At 50.5% G+C, this 23,106-nt stretch overlaps 1 protein-coding gene across 13 annotated transcripts in view; it reads left to right on the forward strand.

The window, feature by feature from the left end:
- Positions 1–4,364: 4,364 nt before the first annotated feature.
- The window catches only part of NFIA (nuclear factor I A), a 256,456-nt gene continuing 237,714 nt past the window's right edge, over positions 4,365–23,106 (forward strand). For 7 of the 13 annotated variants that reach the window (XM_075508866.1, XM_075508865.1, XM_075508875.1 and 4 more), the window contains exons 1-2: positions 4,365–4,760; positions 10,504–11,035. In XM_075508866.1, coding sequence (XP_075364981.1) covers positions 4,734–4,760; positions 10,504–11,035 — 559 coding nt within the window. In that variant the 5' untranslated portion in view covers positions 4,365–4,733. Of the gene's footprint in view, positions 4,761–10,503; positions 11,036–11,285; positions 11,389–23,106 lie in introns of those variants that run through there. The other 6 variants (XM_075508864.1, XM_075508870.1, XM_075508872.1 and 3 more) reach the window with 3 other exon arrangements.

Here is a 23,106-nt window from a genome sequence, read left to right on the forward strand (position 1 = left end):
GCACTGACCTACGGCTCCTCCACGACATTTCTGCTGGGATTCGTAGCTAATTCCGTAGTGGCTCGTGGGATGACACAGAAACATCTGGGCATTGATTTCCATCAACCGTAATGGCATTTAAGTCTGTAAATAGTTTTGGAGATGCGAGTCATAGCAGCGCGTGGCTCTGAGGTCTTGATGGAAAGGGGGTCAGGATTGAGCCCCCTGTGATTTCGGGGGGCTTCTGGCTCTCAGTGGGGCGAAGCTGTCCCCAGGGCAGGCGGGCAGCCCCGGTGGCTCTCCCAAAGCCACTGCCATCGCTCAGGGCCCCGAAGAGCCCTGTTGTCAGGATCAGGCCTTTAATGATTGCTGCTGTATGTTAACAGGCCATACCACATATAGACCAGCTATTGTCAGCGCTGATCCTTGTCCAACTGACGGGCTATTCAAAGCTCTTCTCAAGCCTCTCCAAAATCCCAGCTTGTTCTACCCCAATGACAGCCATCCCTCCCATTCGAAGTTTTCTTTGTACGCTTGATAACATGGTGGAAATCCCTTATTATGCTTCTTTTAATAATGCTTTCACATGGCAAGGGGACATGATGTTTTAATTTATGCAGTACAAATCATCCTTCGACAATTTGCTAAGAGGAACCCTCGCAACCTAAGCCTGCGCCGAATAACAGAAGTTTATGCAAAACCAGTGGTTTCCAACCTGTGGTCTCCAGACCGCTGGGAATCGGCGGGCTCCTTTGGAGGGGTCACCAAGAGGTAACCGAGAAAGCAGAGCCGCTGCCGGGAGGTTCAAACGCGTCGCGTACGGAGCCGCGCTGTCACCAGCGCAGGTCTGAGGCTCCCAAACTTGAAACTGAAAATCACTGAGGGTTTTTTTTTCTTTCTTATTTTTTTCTTTCCTCTCTCAACTCCATACGCTGGGGCTGCAGCCCTCTGTGGCTTTAAATACCTGCTCAAGTCGATTAAAAGCAGTAAATTCGGAGGGATAACCGTGCCACTTATTAAGTTACGAGTTAAGTTGTGCCAGTTGAAGTCTCACTTTCTTGTAAAAAATAGTAATTAACCTTCAAATTCACTTACTCCCCCCCCCCAAATTAATTTTGCAGTATTATCACGCAACTTGAGGCTTCCAGTTTTAAGAATATAATGCTTCTGCTGTTAATGAAGCGGGTATCCACGATCAAGGGGAGCTGAGAGCTACAGACAATTGTTTGTTTGCCTTTATTTCTCACGCCCTTTGAAGGTTTTTTCTTTTTTTTTTCTTTTTCTTTTTTTTTTTTTTTTATTAAGTGACTTTAGCAGATTGTACCCTCGGAGCTGTGAATAATAGGGTTATTCTACAAAAATGGCCAAGGCTAGTTAAGACACACAAAGCCAGGAAATCCTTTCAGGGGATGAAATCAGGACTATTTTAGGGGTGCCGTGTAAGTTGGAGACTTTGCAGCTCGGCTCTCGGCTGCGGCATTGCTGCCAGACACGGCCGTGCTGCTGGAAGGAAAGTTCCTCCCCCGCCGAGGGCTTGCCCGGCCGCCGCGAACCGGGGGGGCCCCGCACCCTTACCGCGCCCCGGCGGGGTGCGCAAAGCGCGGCGTGGGGGTGCAAAGCACGGGGGGTGCAAAGCAGGGCTGGTGCCCGTGCAAAGGGGGTGTGCGGGGGGGGGGGTGTGCGCTAGGGCCAGGTAAGTTTGCCCGTGCAGCAAAGCAGCTTTGCTGGTGCAAGGCGTGGGGGTTCCCCGCGCCGGGAAGGGTTGCCCATGCGGGGGGTGCAGATGTGGGGGGGGTTATCGGTGCAAGGGAGGGGGTTACCGGTGCCGGGGAGGGGGTTACCCGTGCAAGGGAGGGGGTTATCGGTGCCAGGGAGGGGGTTACCCGTGCAAGGGAGGGGGTTGCCCGCAGCACCCCCCGCCGCCCTCCCGCAGAGCCGCCCTGCGGAGGACCCCCGCGGCGGGGAGGGGGCTTGGCGGGGGGAGGGTTGGAGGCCCGCAGCGGGGGCCGCCCGTCCGGGAGGGCGAGGGACAGGGGATGTCCGTGAGCCCCCCCGCCCCCCCGGTGCGGGGCTCCCATGCAAATCGCGGCCATTGCGGAAATAAACGGGGGGGGGGGACGGGACGGAGGGGGAGGGGGGGGCGAAGGGGGAGGGGGCGCGGGGCGCGGGGGCAGGAGGAGGAGGAGGGGAAGGGGAAGGGGAGGAGGGAGGCGGGCGGCTGCCGAATCGCTCGCAACTTCTGCAAAGTCCCAGGCGCTCGGAGCACGCCCGGCAGAGCGGGGAGAGGCAGCGGCAGGGCCGGCCCGGCCCGGCCTCCAGCGCCGACCCGCAGAGCGCGCTGCCGCCCTCCCCGGGCGGGAGTCACCAACCCCCCCCCCAAACCAAAACCCAAGGAAAAAAAACCCAACCCAACCCAACCACCTAACGGCAGGCGGCAATTGGCTGCGGCGTTTATTCTCTTCCGGGTTCCCAACGGGGGTTCCCAACGGCTGCAAGTTTATTTTAGCTATTAAAAAAAAAAAATCGCAGGGAAAAAAAAAGTGTCAACACCCGGAGCCAATCGTCTGAGCCCCGTAAAGTTTCTCACGTACTCTTTATACCTGCCCATGGTACGTGGCGCCTCCTAAACGTCTCTCTTTTTGTTCTTTTTTAACCTGATTTTCATGCTTTTGCAGAGGGCAGCAGCTATTGTCTGGGCGGGAGCTGCGCGGGCGCGGAGGGAGCGCGGCCGCGGGTGTCTGCACCGGAGTTGATTTTTTTTTCCTTTCTTTTTTCAATTTTTTTTTTTTTTTTTGTCAGGGATTTGAGAAAACCGCTGAGCTTGACAGATTTCTCCCCCCCCCCCCCCCTTTCCGCGGGACCGCCCGTACGTACGCGCCGTCTGGAGCGGCCGCGGCCGCGCACAAAGAAACGCGGCTGGGCGCGGGATGTGACGGACCGCGGCGGGGGCCAATCGGCGGGGCGGGGCGGTGTGACGTTACCGAGCACTACCCAATCAGCGACGGGGGTGGGTGTTGCGACGTTTGAACTCCCCCGGGGGGGAGGGGCGCGCCTTTTTTTTTTCCTTTTTTTTTTTTTCGGGATTTTTTTTTTTTTTTTTTTTGCTTTTTCCGCCGAAGTTGGCGGCGCCCCGCGGGGACGGAGCTGCCGAAACCTCCGCATTTAGCACCCAAAAAAACCCAACCCCAAAATAAAGGCGGGGGGGGGGGGAAGCGCTTTAATTTTTTTATTTATTTTTTAAAAGCGGGCTTAGCAAAACGCTGAGTTGGGAAAAAATAAGGCTAACTTGCGCGCCCACCCGTTTAGCGCTGAAAAATACGGCGGGGGTAGTTTTGCTGCCGTATCCCCCCCCCTTTTTTTTTGGGGGTGGGGGGGTTGTCCGCGGCTGCGGAGGGGCTGCGCTTGGCCGCGGCCCCTGCCTAGAGGGCGCAACCAGCCGTCCCGCGGCCAAAAGTCTCTCGAAGGGCGCCAAAAGTTACTTAAAGATAATGCTGCAAACCGCAAAACGCTGGGAACGGTGCAGCGCGGACGGCGAAGGGGGGGGGGGCTGCGCGGGGGCGGAGGGGAGCGCTCCGCGCTCCCCTCCGCCCCCGCGCAGCCCCCCCCCCCCCTTGCCACCTTTTCCACCAGCTTCGTGGGGGATTTTTGCCCCCTCTCCCCCTATAAATGGCATTTTTCCCTGCGGCCACCCCACTACGCGCAGGGACGCGGGGGTCGCCTAAACCCTATTCCCACGACAGGGCGTGGGACACACACACGCACGACACCCAACACGCGGGACACCCTACGAGTCCCCACGAGCGGGCTGGAGAGCATCCAAACCCCAAACCCAAACCTTGCCGGTGCCAAAACAATGCGCTCAAGAAGTGGCAGGAGGCGCGGGTGTTATTTTTAATTTTAAGCGCTTCACTTTGAAGGAGTGATTTTATTAGTAGGGGGGGGGGGCGTGTGCAGATGAATTGCTGTGTTGCTACTTTTTTTTTTTTTTTAATTTTTTTTTTTAAGTGGAATAAGCACCCCTGACCATAAAGCGCTTGATTTAAAATGACAAGTGCCAAAGGGGATGGGGAAAGTTGTGAACGCAAGCGCCGCTCCCCCCCGTCCCCCCCCCCGTCCCCTCCCTTTCCCCGGCCAAGGGCCGAGCGGAGCCGCATCCCCGCAGCCGTCGGGAAGAGGGGGGGGGGGGGAAAAAAAAAAGAAAAAAAAAACCCCACCAAAACCCCAAACCACAGCCAAAAACCCCAAAAGAAGAAAACTTTGAGCCCACCACCGCTCGCCTCTCCGCGGCTGCCCGCGCTGCGGGGCGGCGGGGCGGAGGGAGGCGGTCGGCGCCGCAGCCCCCTCCCCGCCCCTCCCCGCCCCCGCGGGCGGGCGGGCGGCGCGGAGCGCTGAGCGGGCGGCGCGGCGCAGAGCGGCGCGGAGGGGCGCGGAACGGGGGGTCCGCGGCGGCGGAGGGGCGCGCAGCGTGCGCTATGCCTTTAACGGCGCGCAGGGCAGGCATGCCGAGCGCGTAGTGCGGGAAAGTCGAGGCGGGGTTAAAGTTCAGCTCATGGAGCGGCTCCGCGCTGGCTGCAGTTTGGCAGAGTTGGAAATGTGAAAGCAAGAAGCAGGCTCGGGGCTCCCCCTCCTCTCCTCTCTCTCTCTCTCTTTTTTTCCCCTCCTCTCTCTCCCTCTCCCTCTCTCTCTCTCCCCCTCTCTCTCTCCCTCTCTCCCCGCACACGCACACCTCCAAACCGCAGCCCCCCGCAGCAGTCATGTATTCTCCGCTCTGTCTCACCCAGGTAAGCGGCTGCCGGGGCGCGATGGGGCCGGCGCTGCGGGGGGTGCGTGCCTGTGTGCGCGCCGGGGAAGGGGCAGAAACGCAGCTCGCCGAAACTAACTTTGTTGCCTTTCGCTTGCATCCCACCCCCCCCACCCCCCTTCCCGCACGGCCATTTGTATCGGCACATGGCTAATGGCGCCTACTTATTAATGGTTTAATTAATTGGGGGGGGGGGGGGGGGGCCGCGCGGGCGCGGTGCTGCGGGACGCCCCGCACGGCCCCGCCGTGCTTGGTCATCCGCGATCGATGCCGCCGCCGCCGCCGCTGCCGCCGCCGCCCGCGCCGGAGCGCCCCGCACCGCCGCTCCGCTCCGCGCCCCCGGGCAGCGCTGCGAGCCGCTGCGCCTCTGCCAGCCCCAGGCGCCGGGCACGGCACGGCCCGCACCCCCCGGGCTCCCCGCTCGGTGGAGGGGACGCGGGCGGGATCGGCCCCGCTGGCTCCGCGCTCCCCCCCCCCCCCCCCCCCCCCCCACCGCCGGCGGCGCCCCCCCACCCACCCCGGGCGCGGAGACGGACCGTCCCCCGCACCTGGGGACGTTCCCGCGGTGCGGCGCGGTGCAGCCCGCCCCTGCGCGGAGTTGTCCTCCGCACCCGCGCAGCCCCGCGGAGGCCGCCCCAGCTGGGGACCGGACCGCGGAGGGGGACGCACACATACACACACGACACCCGCAAACTTGTCCCGCGTGTGTCGTGTGTGTGTGTGTGTGTGTGTGTCCCCCGCGACCCTCCCGCCCGCGGAGCGGGCCCCCCGCGGGACTCGGCGCAACTTTTGCGCCCCCCGCTCGCGGCGGGACGGGGCTGCGCGGGGGCGGGAAGGGGGGGTCGCCCCGCGGTGCCCCCGAGTTGCGCGGCCGCGGAGCGCCGCCCGGCCCCCCCCCCTTCCCCGCGCGCTGCTGCAGGACGCTAAATTACACACCTTCAATTAGCAGGATATAATGGTTTAACGAGGAAATGCTTTGTGGTGGACTCAAACCCCAGATTATTTCCTCCTGCAGGAGATTTTGACTACATTATTCTTATTAATTTAATTTGAATATTTTTTTTCTCCCGGTGAGAAAGCCTCTCCAGGCTCTTTCCGTCGAGAAAAAGGCGAGGAAATGCAGAGAGAGGGAAGGCAGCTTCCCAGGCAGCCTGAAGAGCTGCAAAAGTTTCGTCCCCTTCCCTCGCCGTGGTCCCCCGCTCCTTCCCCAGCCTCCCCCAAATTTCTGGGTGCCTGGTGAGGAGAAGCCAGGCCGGCGGGGGCACGAAACTCCACCGGGCTTAAAAACCGTGCACTTGATTAAAGGCAGGAGGATAACGGGAGCGGAGGGAGTTCGCAGAGGACACGGGATGCAACTCTGTGCTCTGCCTGGCCAAAGTTTGTGCCTCAAATTCAACTCTGAAAAATACCTGGGTTTTTGTCAGTCCTGCAGGAGGGACAGCAAGACGCTCCTCGTAGGGCCGGCGACGTACCGCATCGCTTTGCATCTGCACGTGTAGCTTCTTGGGTTTAGTAGGCCCAGTTGCACGTTAAGGAGAGAAAATAAATCCATGGGCCGGTTGCTCCCCGTCCCGGTGTTGTCGTCGTGTGGTGTGTTGTGTCCCCCCCCCCCCTTTTTTTTTTAATTAAAAAAAAAGAAAAAAGTCCAGCACTGTGCTTTTACTCAGTTGTGAAAATCTCGCATTCTTGTTGCACGTTTGGAAAAGTAATACGAGGATTAGAGGCCTCCTGACAAACTCTTCCCTCCGAAGGATCAATTGAGTGGTTCTGTCATTTTCTGTAGAAAAAGGGGGCGAGCCCTTCGCAATTGCAAGCAATTTCCTATTTTTCATTTCAGGAGCTTTTATTGATACGAGTTTTGAGACGGAGGGGTTTTTTTTCTTTTTTTTTGTGGTGTGTCTGTGCTAAGTTTTGGTTCAGATTTAAAGGGAAGCTTTCGAAAGTGGGTTAGGAAAGGAAAACAAACAGAAATCCTAGTTATGAGCGTATTTATCCAAGCACTGGAACTGAAATGGCAGGAGCATTTTGTATCATCTGTCAGGAAAAATCTAAACATCGTTGCATTTACATATCTGCTGAAGATCTAGGAAATAGTTGGGGAACATATGCACATCTCCTAATAGATTTACAAGCAAATGGATTGTAAAAATATTAACAAGGGTTGCTGTCGCTGGCTTAATTTCAAAAAGATCAGCAGAAATATATTGTTTCAAAAGCCTCCTTTGCAGTGTTACATTATTGCGGGCGCCTTTGGGCTGGGTTTTGGGGCTCTTTTGTCATGGGGTTTTTGTTTTTGTTTTTGGTTTTTTTTTACACCTTTCCGAAGAGTAGAAGAGAATTTCGGTATAAGCAATACCGAATTGTGCGGCCAAATTTTAGGTGCTGCTTGGAAACGGGCTGTTCTGGGAAGAGCTGTATCCTCAAACTTTGGAGAGTAGTGCAATAAAAAAAAAAAACCCAACTTTTTATTCTCGCTTTCCTAGCTTTCTGGTGCCTTTTATTTTTAGGTGACCCATCAAACGCCGAGGGGGGAAAGCAAACGTCTTTATCAAATACTTTGAAAGTTTGCCTTTCCCCAAGTTAGCTTTAAGGGAAAGATCATCTCCTTTTCCACCAGTTACTTAAAATCTTGATATTTTGCAGCGAGGCTGCAGACAAGTCTGCACATCTGTTAGCACACTTGCATTGACACATTTCCAAAACTTTTTTTTTTTTGGGGGGGTGTCTATAATAACACTGAAATAAATAATTGTATTGTGCAGAAACTGCTCCCCCCCCCCTTCCCCGCTTCCAGCCCAATTTTGTTTTGATCAGTCCTGAGTGCTTTTATTTCCACTTTGACTTTGCTAATACCTCGCCGCCGAGATTGAAGCGGTGCGATTTTTACGGAGCGGCGTGTTTACCAAGACAGTTTGAAAGTTGGTCTGTTTATGAGTCATTAACCTTTTCTCCTCGCACACCATTTTGAAAAGACACATTGGAGTCTAATAGGGACGTGCACACCTCGCGCGCCGAGCAGCGGTGCTTTTCATTTACTTCGGCCATGGACCCTGACTTTACACCAAAAAACACTTTTTTTTTTTTTTCCTCCCCTCCCCCTGAAATCTTTTAAAGTGCTTTGTTGTGGTGTTTTTTTTTTTGGGGGGGGGGGGTGTTGTTTTTACCTCCCCTTTCAGGTTCACATCGTAGAAATCAGCTTTAGCGCAGGTTAAAGCAACTCGCTCTTGGATAGTATCCAGCGTCGAGCCAAAAAAGTCCCGAGCGCATGAGATCAGGCAGGACAAAGCGCTGCTTAAAGCAGAAAAGTTAAAATATTCAGGATGTACCAAGACGTGTTTAGAAACTAGGATCGCTTGAAGCGCTCCCCTGGCTCATTGTGGGTCTGTCGAGCCTCTGCTGCGCGTACCTTCGCAGATAAACTTCCACTTGACAAAAGGCCTTTTTTCCTTGACTCTCCCTGAGTGGGGAAGGGGAAGGACAGGAGGGATCAGAAGGGAGGGTTTATTATTTTTAATAGCTTGTAGGGACCTGTAGTTTTTATATTTTTATTATTTTTTCCTCCCCCCCCCCCCCCCCCCCCCCCCCCCCCGCGAGAGCTGTTTCTGGTGGGTGAGAGCAGCTCCATGTGCTGGGATTGTGCCTCCTCTCACTTTTTGAATCTGCCGACTGCAAACTTGCAGCAATCTTTTTTTTTTTTTTTTTTTTAAACTTTATTGAAATTTGAAACTATGATCTTTTCCAGTAGAGGAGGGGGGGGCGAAAAAAAAAAAAAAAAGAGGAATGTGCCAATCATTGGAGTGATTTATTTTATTTTACCTGCTTATATTTTAATAATCATTCATAGTACTTGTGATTACTGCCGTTGTGCTATAATGCTGTGCTATAATGAAATATATCGTGCCAGTTTCGGTAGTTTTTAACAATCTGTGTTTAAAATAAAAATAAATGCTGTGGTATTACCTATAGATTTAAGTATTTACAATTCAGGGGCCACTCAGCATAAGTGCAATGAAAGCTTTTGGGAAGTCAGCAGAAGGTCTTGAATTACGACAGGATTTTGCTGGTAGATATTTCTACTATTGATTTCTCAATTTTTCCTAATTTTTGAAAAGAAAATGCAAGTTAAAATAAGGTGTTGAAAGGACGTAAGACGTCTGTTTTAATAACAATATTTGCTCGACCCGAAATGATTTGGGTAGGAAACGTACTCCATGGGGATCATTTAAAAAAAAAAAAAAAAAAAAAAAGTTAGTTAATCTGAAAAATCCCCAACGTCGTCTTGCAAGGGTAGGCAGGGGGTGGCCTTTACCATGCTGGGGGAAACGTTGCACAAATTACTTTATTTTTCCCTCCTGGAGGGCCCAATCCTGGGAGAAGGAGGAACTCGGCCCCTGGCAGCAGAGATGTCCCCAGCACGCGGTGCTGGATCGGGCCCCACAGGCTATACACGTTTTTATGTGCAGCCCAGAGTTCGGTCATTCATTTATTCAGAGAAAAACAAGAAGCGTGGCCCCAGTATATTATAATATGTTTTGATCTCTCTGGCTGATTTAAGTAGTACTTTTTGAGTTTTTTTTTTTATTTTTTATTTTTTTTAACAAAATCAGGGGGTCTTCCTTGCTTTTTTTTAAATTGTCAGCATAATTTTAATCATGATTATCTTTGTGCCAAGGAAGAGGGGTGATCTTTAACTCATCGTTACACATAGCAAGCAGTGTCTCCGGATGGCCAAACTAACTTTCCAAGTAGGGCATTTCTTCTTAAATATATGAAAACACGGCACAGCGTATAAAGAAAGAATTAATAATTCTTTGCGTATTTGCACATGTCGTGCTAAGGTTTTCTGTTACCGCATTTTTCAATTTTTCCTGTTTCTTTTTCTTTTCTAGAAAGGCTCAGAGTTTGGCTTGTCCTAATATGCCCGAATATCAGATTTTTATTTTTTTTCTTTTTGACTAAATATAAACAAAACTAAAAAAAAAAAAAAAAAAAGAAATCGTGAGACTTGCCTTTTCTAGGATTTTAGTGTTAGTTATTGTTGCGTACGCGGGATAAATCGGCCGCGTTACTTTCTGGTCCCTTCACCGTTTAGGAAATGGAGAGAAAACCACCCTTCATTGTATTTGTATATGCAGCTATACTGGCATTTTACTATACTGCCTGCTGCTATTTCCAAATATATCTCAGGGAAAGTTTTACTATATTTTAGACTTCCCCATACAAACATTGATTGGCATCCAAATGTTTAGGATTTGCCAAATTGGCGGGCATACGCTGGCTACACCGCAAGCAGCGGGGTCAGGGAGAGAGCAAAGGGAGATACGCGCTCCGCAAGTGGACTCGCGGCAGGGGTTTTAGCTTTTAACTCATTCTCCCCCCCCTTTTTTTTTTTTTTTTTTTTTTTTTTTTAAGAGATTTGGGGATTGGGGAAAGGGCCCCATCGTTGCAGCGTCTGCGGCCGGGTGCTCGTTTGAAGTCGGACCCCGTTTTCGGGGGGTGGGAGCGGAGGTTTTGGGTCGGTGCGAGGTGAAGCGGGGATGCGGCGGTGGCGGGGTCGGGGTCCGTCGGCGAGGGGTACGAGTCCCGCAGCCCGTAAAATGTACAAGCACCTTCCTAATTCTCACCGTCCCGGCGAGCCTTAGCACCTCGCGCGAAAGCCCCGTTTCTGGAGGCTTTTTGTTGATGGTTTCGGTGACATCGACCCTTCTCTGTAACTTTTTCAGGATGAATTTCATCCCTTCATCGAAGCACTTCTGCCTCACGTCCGAGCGTTTGCATACACGTGGTTCAACCTGCAAGCCCGAAAAAGAAAATACTTCAAAAAACATGAAAAACGCATGTCAAAAGAGGAAGAGAGAGCCGTGAAGGACGAACTGCTAAGTGAAAAACCCGAGGTAAAGCAAAAATGGGCATCCAGACTTCTGGCAAAGCTCCGGAAAGATATCAGGCCTGAATTTCGGGAGGATTTTGTTCTCACAGTCACAGGAAAAAAGCCTCCGTGTTGCGTTCTTTCCAATCCAGACCAGAAGGGCAAGATGAGAAGAATTGACTGCCTTCGCCAGGCAGATAAGGTCTGGAGGTTGGACCTTGTTATGGTGATTTTATTTAAAGGTATTCCGCTCGAAAGTACTGATGGCGAGCGCCTTGTAAAGTCCCCACAGTGCTCTAACCCCGGGCTGTGCGTACAGCCCCACCATATAGGAGTTTCTGTTAAGGAACTCGATTTATATTTGGCATACTTTGTGCACGCAGCAGGTAAGTGCCTTTCTATATCACCTTCTCCAACTTTTCGGTTTATCTCCGTGCCGGGTGCCGTGCCCCGGCGGCGGCTGCATGAGCCGGGGAGGGAGCGGGGGACGCCGGTTGTTGCCCTCCCAGGGTGGTGAGGGGAGTGCCGAAACTCCCCCCCTCCCCAATTTTTTTTTTTATGGGCTTTTGAGGTGCAGCTGCATAAAAGCGGCTCTCGTTTTCCCGGGGTTAACGGCGTTTCGGGCATCCTTCACAGGTGTTATCCTAAATGTTGTCCTAGGAGGGATGGCAGCCGGACGTGGCTTCCTTTATCCTGATTTTGGGGGAAAGCAGAGAGATTTTAATTAAAAAAAAAAAAAAAAAGCCAATAAAGGTTGTATATGTTATGCACAAAGTAGTCTGAGAGGGCTAGAGGTGCCCAAGGCCCGTGGGTCAGGAGTACCAGGTATCCTCACCCCACAGGGATGGGATGGGGAGCGGAAATCCCACAGGACTGGGCTCAGAGGGAAAGGAGGAGACGGTCCCTCGATAGCAAACCTAGCCGTCAGGTCTGAGCGGCCACGAAACAAACCCCCGGCTAGTCCTGTGGGGAAAAGGAGGCATTTAAACCCCCCCCCAAAATATCACAGTTTATACACCTAGAAGCTGAGCAGGTCTTGAAACAAATTCCTGGTTCGGTAATATTGTGCTTATGGGGGGGGGGGGGGGGCTGAGATGTTTTTGCGTGTGATGAAATTGAAAATCTTGGGATCTCTGACTCCAGGGCAAAGTACCCCCTGCCCGGGGAGCGACTCGGTGTGCTCAGAGCATGGGTAGTAGCTTGGCTGGATAAAATAATATGATATCGTAGTTCTCCTGAGTGATTATATTGCAGAAAAATGTGCGCGTGTGAAGTGCTAGGCCCCGGTTTTCACGTATGGTATGCATAGGTCCTCCTGGGTTTCAGCCTGAGTTGCAAGTTGAGGGGCTGGACAGGCTGGAAAAAAAGAGGAGCAGAAGGGAGAGGAGTCATATTAGTAGAAACCACTTGTATATAAATATGTATCGGTAAGAAAACGGAGCAAATTACAGTACCGGGAGCCTGCATTTCCAATGCCACCTTCTTTTGGAGGGTCTCGCAGAAAGTTTTGGCTGCCCCAAAGTTTTTCTGCGCTGATCCCCTGCAGTGGTTGTTGCAATAGGCGGTGTCGCCGCTGTGATTTTACGGGTATGATCCCTGTTCAGAAATAACTCTTGAGTATCCTCACGGTATTTCCTACAGATAAGCTGCGAAATTTACTTTGCACTTTGGTGCGATGTGGTAAATCATATTGCATGTTCATGGCCAAGGGGAGGTAGGCAAATATTGTGGAAAATGATTTATTTACTCTGCAATTTATTATGGGGCACGGTGAGGGAAGGATTACCAGTTAATGGCTGAGCGAAGGGAGATTGGGGCTGGGGCGTTGCGGGTCCCCTCCCGCTCCATCACCGGCCCCGAGGAGACCGGGGACTCGCATCCCTTTTGTCTGCCTCAGTTTCCTCCTCCGTACATCGGAGCAGGGTGATGCACTTAAAGTGCTTTGATAGCCACGGCTGAAAACCACTACGTAGTGCTGTACGGCACGCAGGTTTTTATTATTTAGATTTATATGTAGTGCGGTGCCGGTAAATACTGGTCCGTATTGTGTTTCCTAAATGAAAAGCAGCCTTCTGTGGAGTGCAAAAGTTGTTAATAGAAACCAACGGTCTTGGCTTAACCTGCATGTCGGGTCACAAAAATGTAGGATGGGGAGAAAAGGACGGAACCCAGGGGTGTAAGTACTCCGCGGAGCTTGAAGGGATCCTCTCCCTGTTATAACAGTCGGGCAATAGACATTATAAAAGTTCAATATTGTGATTAGGGATATACCATCTTATCAGCACGCTGTTGGCAAACAGTAGCCTTGATAGCGAACTCTTATTTATTTCTGCCTTCATCACCAACAGACAGCGATTGCAGTAATTGTTCTTCGGACTAGACGTTTGCCGCGGAAACTTAGCGCGAGGCTTAGGCTTGTTTTTTTGGGTTAGATTTGCGGTTTTGTGTAAGCAGTAACGCGCTCGTACAGACCACACCGCTTCATGTTTTCGGCCGTTGTTTGCTGATTGCACGCATCGCATTGTGCTCTTAATGCAGTAGCGTGTGCTGGCGTATTCCCTGCTAAACCTCACCGGGGAGGGGGACAAAATGATTTTTAGGAGGTAGCACAGCGTGGTCGCCGCCTATATCGCTTCACAGAGGTGTACGGAAAGCCTCGCATATAGGCTACCTTTTTTTTTCCCCCCTTTTTTCCCTTTTTTTCCCCCCTCCGATGTATCCCAGCAGTCTTTGTTACACCTGAACATTGGCCAAGTTGACAGCCATTGGTTCTCGCAGACCCGCAGTAATGGCAGCTTCTGCCGGGTGCGCAACAGGAAAATTACAAAAGAAAAAAAATATTAAGGGTCCTTTGTCTCAAACTCCATCAGACCGCGCTCCCCAAATGTATGGACCGCCTATGTATAAGGAGGAGGTCGCCAGCGCAAATATTAGGTAGGCTGGTCAACTTACATATAGCGGATTTGACAAGCATCTGCTATAGTACAGAAGATTTGTAAACACTAAACAATGTTTTTACCTCCTTAAAAGTTTTGAGAAGTTGCCAGTATTGGCAGGAGGCACAGACTCCGAAACGTGCTTGAAGATACGTGCCAAAACCATTGTGACCTTTTCACCCATAGTGCTCGCTTCTCTTTTTCTTGGGTTTTTTTTCCCACTCTTCGTCGTCTTTTTTTGGGGGGGAGTATTCTCTTCCAAGATGCCCTTATTCGAGATGACTTCGGCGGTGAGATGTCCCTTTCCTTCTAAACATGTACGATAATTACTGCTTTGAATCCACGCTTTTTCTTCAGTAGGCACTATCAACTGTAAGGGAACACATGTGCACAGATTTAAATAGCGCTTCTTACAAAGCTACTGAAATCAATTATTCTCTTTAAGAACTGGCTAGAAAGAGAAAACAAAAATATGCAAATAGGCAAACTACATGTCATTTTCATTTAAAAAAAAAAAAAGAAAAAAAAAAAAAAGGAAAGGAAGATCGGTGTTTTGTGAATTAGAGGTTGACCAAAAAATGTATTGAAATCTAGAGTATTGCTCTCAGTTTGCAGTTTCTAATCTGCTTAACTAAAAGCAGGCGGCATTTTCATACCCTGAACTTGGGTTCGCTTTTTAGTTTTCACTTATTCTGCGCTTGTATCAAATGACAAGTTGGAAACCATTGTGGCAAACCGTTTTCTTTGTGGGAGTCGAACAGTAAAGCTAATTTATGACCGGTCCTTTACCAGATGATCTGTATCAGAATCTACAATATACTAGGCACGTGGCAAGGTCACAATTTAAGTTGTTAAGGTCACAACCTTAGCCACCAGGCATTTGACCTTTTAGATAAAGTTAACCTTTGTTCATTAGTAGGCACTCAACCGAGAACTTTCTGGAGTTTTTTACTGCTTTGGAGTTCCTTCTGCTAATGTGATCGGATTGGAGAATAGATTCGCAATGGAAGTAGTTAAATTTTGTGAGAGGTCACAGTTTTTAGAGACTTCTCCAGTGGACGAAGCTGGATGGCAGGCCAGGAGGCGATGCTGCGATGCCCGATTTATTTTTTTGGACGGCCATCATTATGCGCTTCGGGCGAGAATTAAGCTAGCGAGGTATTTGTGGCAGAGAAAATCTTTTAATCTTTCAGAAGGACATTTACAAATCCCAAATTTAAGAAAAATCTGGGGAGAGGGTTTTATTTACGTGAGCTCATTTTTCTGTTCGCGTTTAGAATAGAAGCCAGCGAAGATGCAAGAAGTCAGCCTCATTTCTGCGGCTGTGAAAATTTACTTAGCGCCTAAATACGCTCTATGGCTAATTGTCTGGGCAATAGTATATAGCACATGACCTTGAACTTTTAAGCAGACCCATTTTACGTTCCCATCGGCGGATTTAAAATATTTCTACTTCCACCACCGCAAAGAGGCATCGATGGGAATAACCCAAAGATTGGTTAACGCAGAAAACAACTGCAGATAGCCAAAATACCCGTGGAGGTATCAGGGAGTCCGCAAGGTACATAAGGCTTTGCGCCGTAATCTTTTAGTACAATTGGTATTGATTGTTGCTGCATTAATCCCGTTAATAGCCGCGGCCGGTTCGGCGTGTTGCAGGGATGCGAGAGGTGTCCTGACAATACCGTACATCACCAAAAGAGCTGTCGCAGCGTCTTGAACTCCTGATAGCTGCTTTGCAAAAGTGGAGCGTTCGACGGTGGAAACTATTGCCGGCTCATATAGAAACACACACCATATTGTTTACTTAATTATGCCGTAGCGAAGGCTCATTTTTAATTATTTAGCTGACTTTCTCGCTTTGCTGTGATACCACATTTATTATTTAATTTGAAATCAAAAGGGCTGCGCTACTGTTAGTTTTTGATGCGTTTTACTTTTGTTTTGGCTACGTTATTGTCATTCCATCGTACAGTAATCCAGATAGCCGTGATATGCAGATTGGCCAGATGGTCATGTTAACAGATTGAGAACCCACTTCCCACTGCTAAAGAGCAGGTGTAAGATCAGTGGGCTTTTTTTTTTTTTTTTTTTTTTCCCCCTCCTTTCCTCCCAAGTTTCCACCAAAATGCTCTTTAGACAGCTCATAATGGTAGTTAAAAAGGGGCACATTTCAAATGGTGTTTGTTCTGTGGAGATAATATATAATATATATGGTGTTTTTACACGTATCCGAAGACTTTTAAAGCATCCGTGACATTCTCTCCGTATATAAGGCTTTTGAAAACCTAATTCCAGCCCGTGGCTGTTCCAGCATACATCCAAAACGGTCCTTAAAGTTTTGTTTGCGGTGTTAATAGTCCCTACGCATTTCTACAGACAGATTACATTTACTCTTACCAAAAAATACTCGGCCAGCTTTGCAGCAGGTATTTCACATGCTTTCCCTGTACGGGGCTCCCTGCGCGCGCCCCGGGGAACCCGAACGGTTCAGTGTTCAGCTGAGATTTTCATGTTTTGGGGGCTCATAGGGGTTTTCTTTTCCTCCATTAATTTTTGCCACAGTGAGACATCTCTACTTTTAAAGAAAAAAGTGAAATGAAGACCTCTGGCGGTATTTCTGCTCTCAAGGAATACCAGGAGAAGGCAGATTTTGCATTGCTCAAGCCTTATAAAAGGTGCCCATAAAAAGTCAGTGGTGGGAGCCTGGGTCCGTATCTCAGTCGGGAGAGGTGGGGAGAGGACAGCTACAGCTCCTCGACACCCCAAATTTCACGCACCCGCCTATCAGGGGCGTGCACGAAACGCGGCGATCTGCACGCCCCGCGTGGCGCAGAAAGATATCTCCATCTATGGATGCTCTCCGCTTTGGGGAGCGGGACCGACCGCTTTCTGCAGCTGCGAGCAGGGCGGTAGCTGACAGAAGCAGGATTTAGGTGGGACAACTGCTCTCCCCGTGCGGTTGTAACTGAGCCGGTGAGTATCTGTGATAATTCAGATACTAACTGGTGCGGCACTTGGGACGCTCTGCTCTATCACGAACCCCTGGCAGGCGTTCAGTCATGTGGTTTAGCTTTCCCCTTTCTCCAACAACAACAACAACAGCAACAGCAAATAAACACGGGATAAAGGCGTATTTCATATGCCCAGGATGTTTTCCAGGTGATGGGTTCGGCTGGTATAAGGGCGCGTTATTTCCATACCTCCCTGCCCCGGCGGGCTTCGAGGTGCGGAAGCGGGAGCAGCCTTTGACTGGTAAGAAAGTTGCCCAACGCTGCTGGCTTGTCTACAAGCGACTGCACTTTTATATTTCCCTTCTTTTCCACCCAATGATGAATAGCATTAATTTAGATCTATTTAAGGCGAGTGTGGGAGAAACCACAATCTTTGTTGTGGTCACTGCTGTACACAGCGGGGCTGAATGTTTCTCTTGGTTGAGGCCTCAAAGCTGAATCTGGAGAACCCAAAACATCGTGTCAGCTTTTCAAACCCTTCAAAGAGACAGTGGAATCCTAATTGTTCATAAAACCCGCTATTTATTATTACAATTATGTATTTTCTCCCCATTCGGATGTAAAGGAAAGGGCATCCCTCGCTTTCCGTGCCTTGAGCTTCTTCGCAGCTCCTCCTCCTCCTCCTCCTCCCCTCGACGCTTTGGGTTCAGGCACCGGCTGAGGCTTTCGCAACCAGCAAGCAAACCCCAGCCGGCTGCTCCGTAAACCCTCAGCCCCTCACCAAAAGCCTGCGCTTTGCCACGCGCGCCCCGAAGCTGGACCCTCCGGGGCTCGGGGACTGTCCCAGCAGGACGGCTTTTGGGGCACCCTCGCTGGGAGCTGCGGGTCCGGCTCTGCCCCCGCTCCCTTCCGCGCAGGCAAGGGCTGGAGTTGCTGATTAAATTACAGGCTGTAAATTCAGGGCAAATTATTTTAGCCTCCTAACAGCAGCCGACCCTGACGGTTTCCTTACGACAGTGAGGGCTCTCGGTAGATAAGAGTTGTTGGGGGACTAAAATTCATTTTAACCGCTTTGGTTTTTCCGTTCACGCGATGTTCTTCATTCATTCAATCTTTGGTTATTGTTAATTATCACCTGCATTATGGTAGCCACCAAAAAGCCCGGCTGGGATCAGCACGTGGGTCACGGTGCCCGTCAGTGTGGGGCAGTTTTATCCCAGCGAGTTCTTTGGGGGGTTGCAGCATTTTGTGCCCAACTGCAAGGGCAGCGCCCTGGCTGATCCCCTCATCATTCATTTTGAAGAGATAACAGTGTATTTATATATTTTTTGGAAGTGGTTCTAGCTAGCATCGCTCCATGTGGCATCGCCGCGGCGTGGCACGTAGGAGGAGGAGGACGTGGCCCCCGTAGAGCGGGGGGATTCGGGCTGGATTTGCAGCCGCTGCCCGTAAAATACACGGGGGCCTCCATTTTGTGTGCCAGACTCTCACGTGCGAGTGCAAAATGGAGAGCGGCGCAGTTGAGTTTTGCCGATAGCCAAGCGTGTAGGCATACGTTGCCCACGGTCCCTGCCCCGCCGCGGTGCATGCAGACCCACGGCGAGGCCCAGGAGGGAGTATCCGGAGCTTATACATCCGTAGGTTCCTCCTAAGGGGGTCTCGGTCTCTCCTCCGGGTCCTTAATATCCACCCTCCTGATCCGAGTGCTATCCCGGTGTCACGGCAAGGCAGCAAATTGGCTCTTGGGCCGGTGCGAAGGGCCCTGGGGAGTCGTTCCTCCTTCCCCGCAGGCTTCGGTACACATCAGTGCCATTAGATTAGCAAGATAAAATCAAGACGGGTTTAATGACACGCTATTCTGAAAGTTTCCTGGACTTTATTGTTCATAACTTGGACCTGAGTCGGGTTATTTACACAAGAGGATTAAAAAGCTGCAAACAACTGTGTGATTTTTAGGGGCTGAAAGCAATTAGCATATGTGGGTAGGAGGATACACTGCATGTCTGCGTTCCTTTAAAATATAAATCACAGTTATTTAATTATGTTTTGAGAGGGCAGATTTAAGGATATACTGCAAAATGCATTACCTATTATACCAACACGATAATCTTATTAACCTTGCTTTCTACTTTTTAATTTTATTGTGCACCCTGTACAACTCTTATGATATCAAAAATAATTACTTGGAGAATACATGATGTCAGAGGTCCGATACGACATTTATCTTCACAAGTGAGGAGACGGCTATCTCATGCATTGCATAGCAGCACGGGAGGCATCAGGCAGGTCCGTGCCGGGGAAAGGAAGTGGAGATAGGTATCATCAGATGCTATTTAACGTATATAAGCGTGCGTTTGCAGATTTGTGGTATAGCTGAGGGCCGGCTTGACCAACCTTGATGCAATTCAGCATCCGCAGGCCTCCCGCCATAGAAAGGCTGGGTGTTTTACTTGCACGTGCTATACAACTCCCGTAGGCGAGTCAATATTTCAGGGCGGCTCCATGCATCCAGCCCCGATGCCAGTTGGATCTCCTGTTAAACCCTGCGTTCTTCATCCCATCCCTCAGCGCAGCGCCTCTCTCTCTCTCTTTATCCATCTCTCCTGATGTTTGATACGTGTTGATATTTCCCCCTTTATTTCGTGAGGGAATGGGTGAGGGTGATGGGTGAGGGGAAACAAATGCCATAATAATATCCCTTTTCAGAAGAATATAGTTTAATTTTGTGTGTGCGTGCAGCAGCTGCCATTGGCAAGCTGTCGTCTTTGTTGCCATGGGCTTTTTTTTTTTTGCATGCGTGCCAGAACATGATTGGATGTTTCAGCATGTTCATGTTTTGGGGTGAGATATATCTGTAGCGAAGCACAAAATTATCATGGGGTTGGTGGGTGTCCAAGGCAGGGTTATTCGCCCAGGTGAGCTGGTTGTGTTGGAAGGGTTGCGCGAGCCCGGTACCTGGTGGTGGTTTGGTCGATGAGATAAAACTCTTGGAATTTTTTCGTGATGTAAAAAGGTCGTTTAAAAACATCACGGGAGGGTGTATCGCCGAGGTCTCCTCCAGCGGGACGCTCACGGGGCGCAGCGGGAAGCCCCCGTGTTACCCGGGGAGGGCTGGTTGGTGGGTTTCTCCTGCCCATCTCGCTCGCCTGGTGCACGCTCCCCACGGGAGGCCGTGTCCGTCCCCGGCTCTCGCTGCCGCCGCGGGGAGCCGGACGGTGGCACCGGTCAGTTTGTGCTGCCTGAGCCCCTGGCCGGCGATACACGGGCTCTGGGCAGGGCTTGCAGCGCATGTGGAGACGGAGCACACCTTCCGTGGGACCTAAAACTCATACGGCATCGCCCGCGAGAGCTGCAGGTTACAGCGGGTCCTCCAGGCCTGCCACCGTGGCACTTAGCCCTGGCCACAGAGGTGTAGCTAGTGCTTCTCCTGCTCCTTGGTTTCATCTGTTTCTCATAACGTGCTCGTAGCATCAGTATCTAAACAAAGCCTAAACTCGTCTCTCTTCTCGCCCCGGCCGCTGTCGCCCCGCGTGAGGTAGCACGCGACGGGAGAGCAGGAGCGCTCCTCAGCCTGGGAAGCCCACCGCACGGCTGCGGGGGTCGTCGCGAGGTGCAAAATGCCAACTCAGGAGAAATATTTCATAGGCAGGCGTCTCCGTACAGCCTTCTTGGGCTTGGACTAGTCCTCAACCGGAGCACCCGGCGAGGGGAAGGTCTGCAGGGCGAGCGCAGGCCCTGTGCGCATCTGCTGAAGGCTTCGGGAGGAAGGCGGGACGAGGAACTAAGTGCAAAGTGTTGAGACAGCCTCATTCGTGTTGTATTTTTCTGCCTCTACAGATTTAGCCTTGTGTGTGAGGGACAGATAATGAGCTGCGTGAGCTTTGTAATAAACGTCACGTCTGGTTAAATTACTGTTTCTGTGCTTAAAGCCAATACGTGTGTTACAAAATACCTTGTAATGCACTGAAAGAACAGGGATGAACCCCTGTAAAGGTATCAAAAGACAAGTTAGATAGTTGCTACGTTTATTGTCAAGATGAACAGTTACTGGAGGTTTTAATGCAGAAATACGTTGTCAATCAGATTTCATCCTAAGGATATTCGCTCAAAATTTTGTCTGATCTTTTTACGCGATACGCTTTTAATTTGATATGGGAGAAAACGGCCAAATCCCTGAATGATGCTGGAAACTTAGGCTAAAACTTAAATTTAATTCAGGGTTGGTTTTTTTTTTTTTTTTTTTCTGTTAAGGCAAAGTAGTTTCAAGTAAATCAGAAGAATGAATTCTTTGTATCAGGATGCTTTTCTAAAGCCCAGCTATTGTTGGGATCCCTTTTCGGGAGGATAGCCACTGCAATGCTTTTATTGTGTGATGACGAGGACTTTTCCTGACGCGATGAGGACTTCATTAAGAATAGCCGACAAACCTATTTACATTTGTTTCTGTGTTAAAAAGTAAGAAGTAGTTGTTGCTGAGCTAGAAAGTAAATCCCGCATCATTTGATTTGAAAGCTTCGTAAACAGCTTGCCTGGCTGTGGGAGGATCAGCCTCGATAGCAGCCGAACCCTTGCGAGCGTAGGTGGGGTATTGCCGGAAAAGTTGGAAAAAACACGGGGCAGTCAGGTAAGAAGTGGGATTTTTGTGGTCAAGACCTTTTTTTCTCCTATAGAGAAGGCCATCGGCTTCAACAGCTCTGGTTTAGGTTCTTCCTAGGCAGATGCGGTTGTAAGCACCCAGCCAGGGAGCTCGGTGCTGTTTGGGGACGCACACTCGCGTCTCCAAAGTGCATCCTCAAGGTGCCTGTTCTTTGTAATGTGGGTACATAAACCTGATATACAGGCAAAATAATATGCTCAAAGCCCACTTTAAACATGGATGCTGTTTCTTTTTCTGGTCAAAAGATGCAGGTCAAAATCGCGATGGGAACTGAGAGAGCGGACCAGTTGTTTCACACGTGCACGGTCTTTAGTAATAAACTCTTCTGTAAAAAAGTGAGAGATTGTGTCTCAGCAGCACCAGGGTGCGAAGCCGTCTGCCCGCGGGACGAGGACGGTAGGAGCAGGGTCCCCGTCCCGTCCCGGAGCTTGGTTACCTGCTGCGGTCCCGTGGGGTGCGGAGCGCGGGGACCCGGCTGAGGAGCGTTTGTGTGCCGCAGGGCGGGACGCGCACGTCTCCCCGCGGTGTGCTGAAGGATGCTGTGGGCATTGCCCTGGAAAAAATAAGTACAGTGAGTTTTCATTCCTGAACACCCTGTTGGTAGAGTAGGTTTTCCATGAGATGGGTCACTGAGAAAATCCGTTTTTTCTCCCCCTTCCCGGCTGAATCTCTCCCCAGTATCGCCCTTTGCAAGCGGCTTCGTTTGCCCGGGGCTTGGGGCCGAGTTATCCTTGGCTGCTCGGTGCCTTCATCCCCGCTGCGGGCCACCGAGCTCGTGCGGTCCAGCCCGGCTCGGGGTCCCGGCCGCGCTGGGGCGGGCGTGGGGAAGGCACGAGTGCCGGCAGTGCGGTCAGGGTGCGCGGGGCGTTCGGAGAGAGTGAAATGAGTCAGAACTTGAAACGAAAACGGGACGTTTCTGTCCACACGGTTCTGAAATACAGGGCAGCGGTATCTTTGAGTTGGTAAACGTGCTTTGAGCGCCTCAGAAAACTTTGTCTGGTTGCACAAGCAGTATCTAATATTAATATTTCCTCATTAAAAGGGATGAAGGATTTCTCAGACGGTCTTGCTCATGTACATCGTTTTTTGAACAAGCCTCGTCTACCTTAGCAACTTCTCCAGGGAACTTTCCAGCTCTGCGCTGGGTGCGCTGGGGCCACTGGTGCGGCTCGAGGACGGGTCAGTGGCCATGGAGGCATTTACCATTTTAATTGCCTTCCTATACCGATTGCTGCGATGACCTGTTTGTTTGGATTATATCTCTTTTTCATATTTAAAAAAAAGGGAAAAAAAAAAAAAAAAGAAAACAAAGGAAGTACAGTGCTGTGCACAGAACAGTTATTAAAAACAGTTGGGAAGCATATAAAAGGTACTGTTTGTGTGAGAAACGGGACAGCTGTGATGGTCTATTGGGAAAGTGTGTACAGATGGTGGTAGGGAGGGGAATGATGACTACATGGCTGATAAATGAAATACAAAAAGCATTAAATTGGTGATCTTTTTAAAGAGTACATTTTTGGTTAGCATTTTTGGTGCATCATTAGGGCTCTTTGTCTGCCTCTCGTTTAGCCAGGAAGTGCGACTATCTTCGCACATTTGGGGCTCTGATTTTGTTTACAAATACGGAGTCCGTTTAATAAATCACATACCATGGAATTATTGAAGAAGATAATTAAGCGCACGGTTTTCCCTACATTGGGAATGGCACGGGATTGTCCTAAAGACCTGACAATACTACAAATGCAGTTGGGCTCGAATTAGTTACGGTAACACATGGGATTTCCTGGAGCCTAAACAGATTTCTTTGTTTTGCAAGAAGTGGGACCGGCGACGCGAGCCGGGTTCGGGGAGCGAAGCTTCAGCGTTTCGAAACCACGGAAGGCAAATCACTCAGCGTTTTGCCCGTATTT

This window comes from Mycteria americana, chromosome 7 (genome assembly GCF_035582795.1).
Source record: "Mycteria americana isolate JAX WOST 10 ecotype Jacksonville Zoo and Gardens chromosome 7, USCA_MyAme_1.0, whole genome shotgun sequence".
In the NCBI taxonomy this organism is placed as follows: Eukaryota; Metazoa; Chordata; class Aves; order Ciconiiformes; family Ciconiidae; genus Mycteria; species Mycteria americana.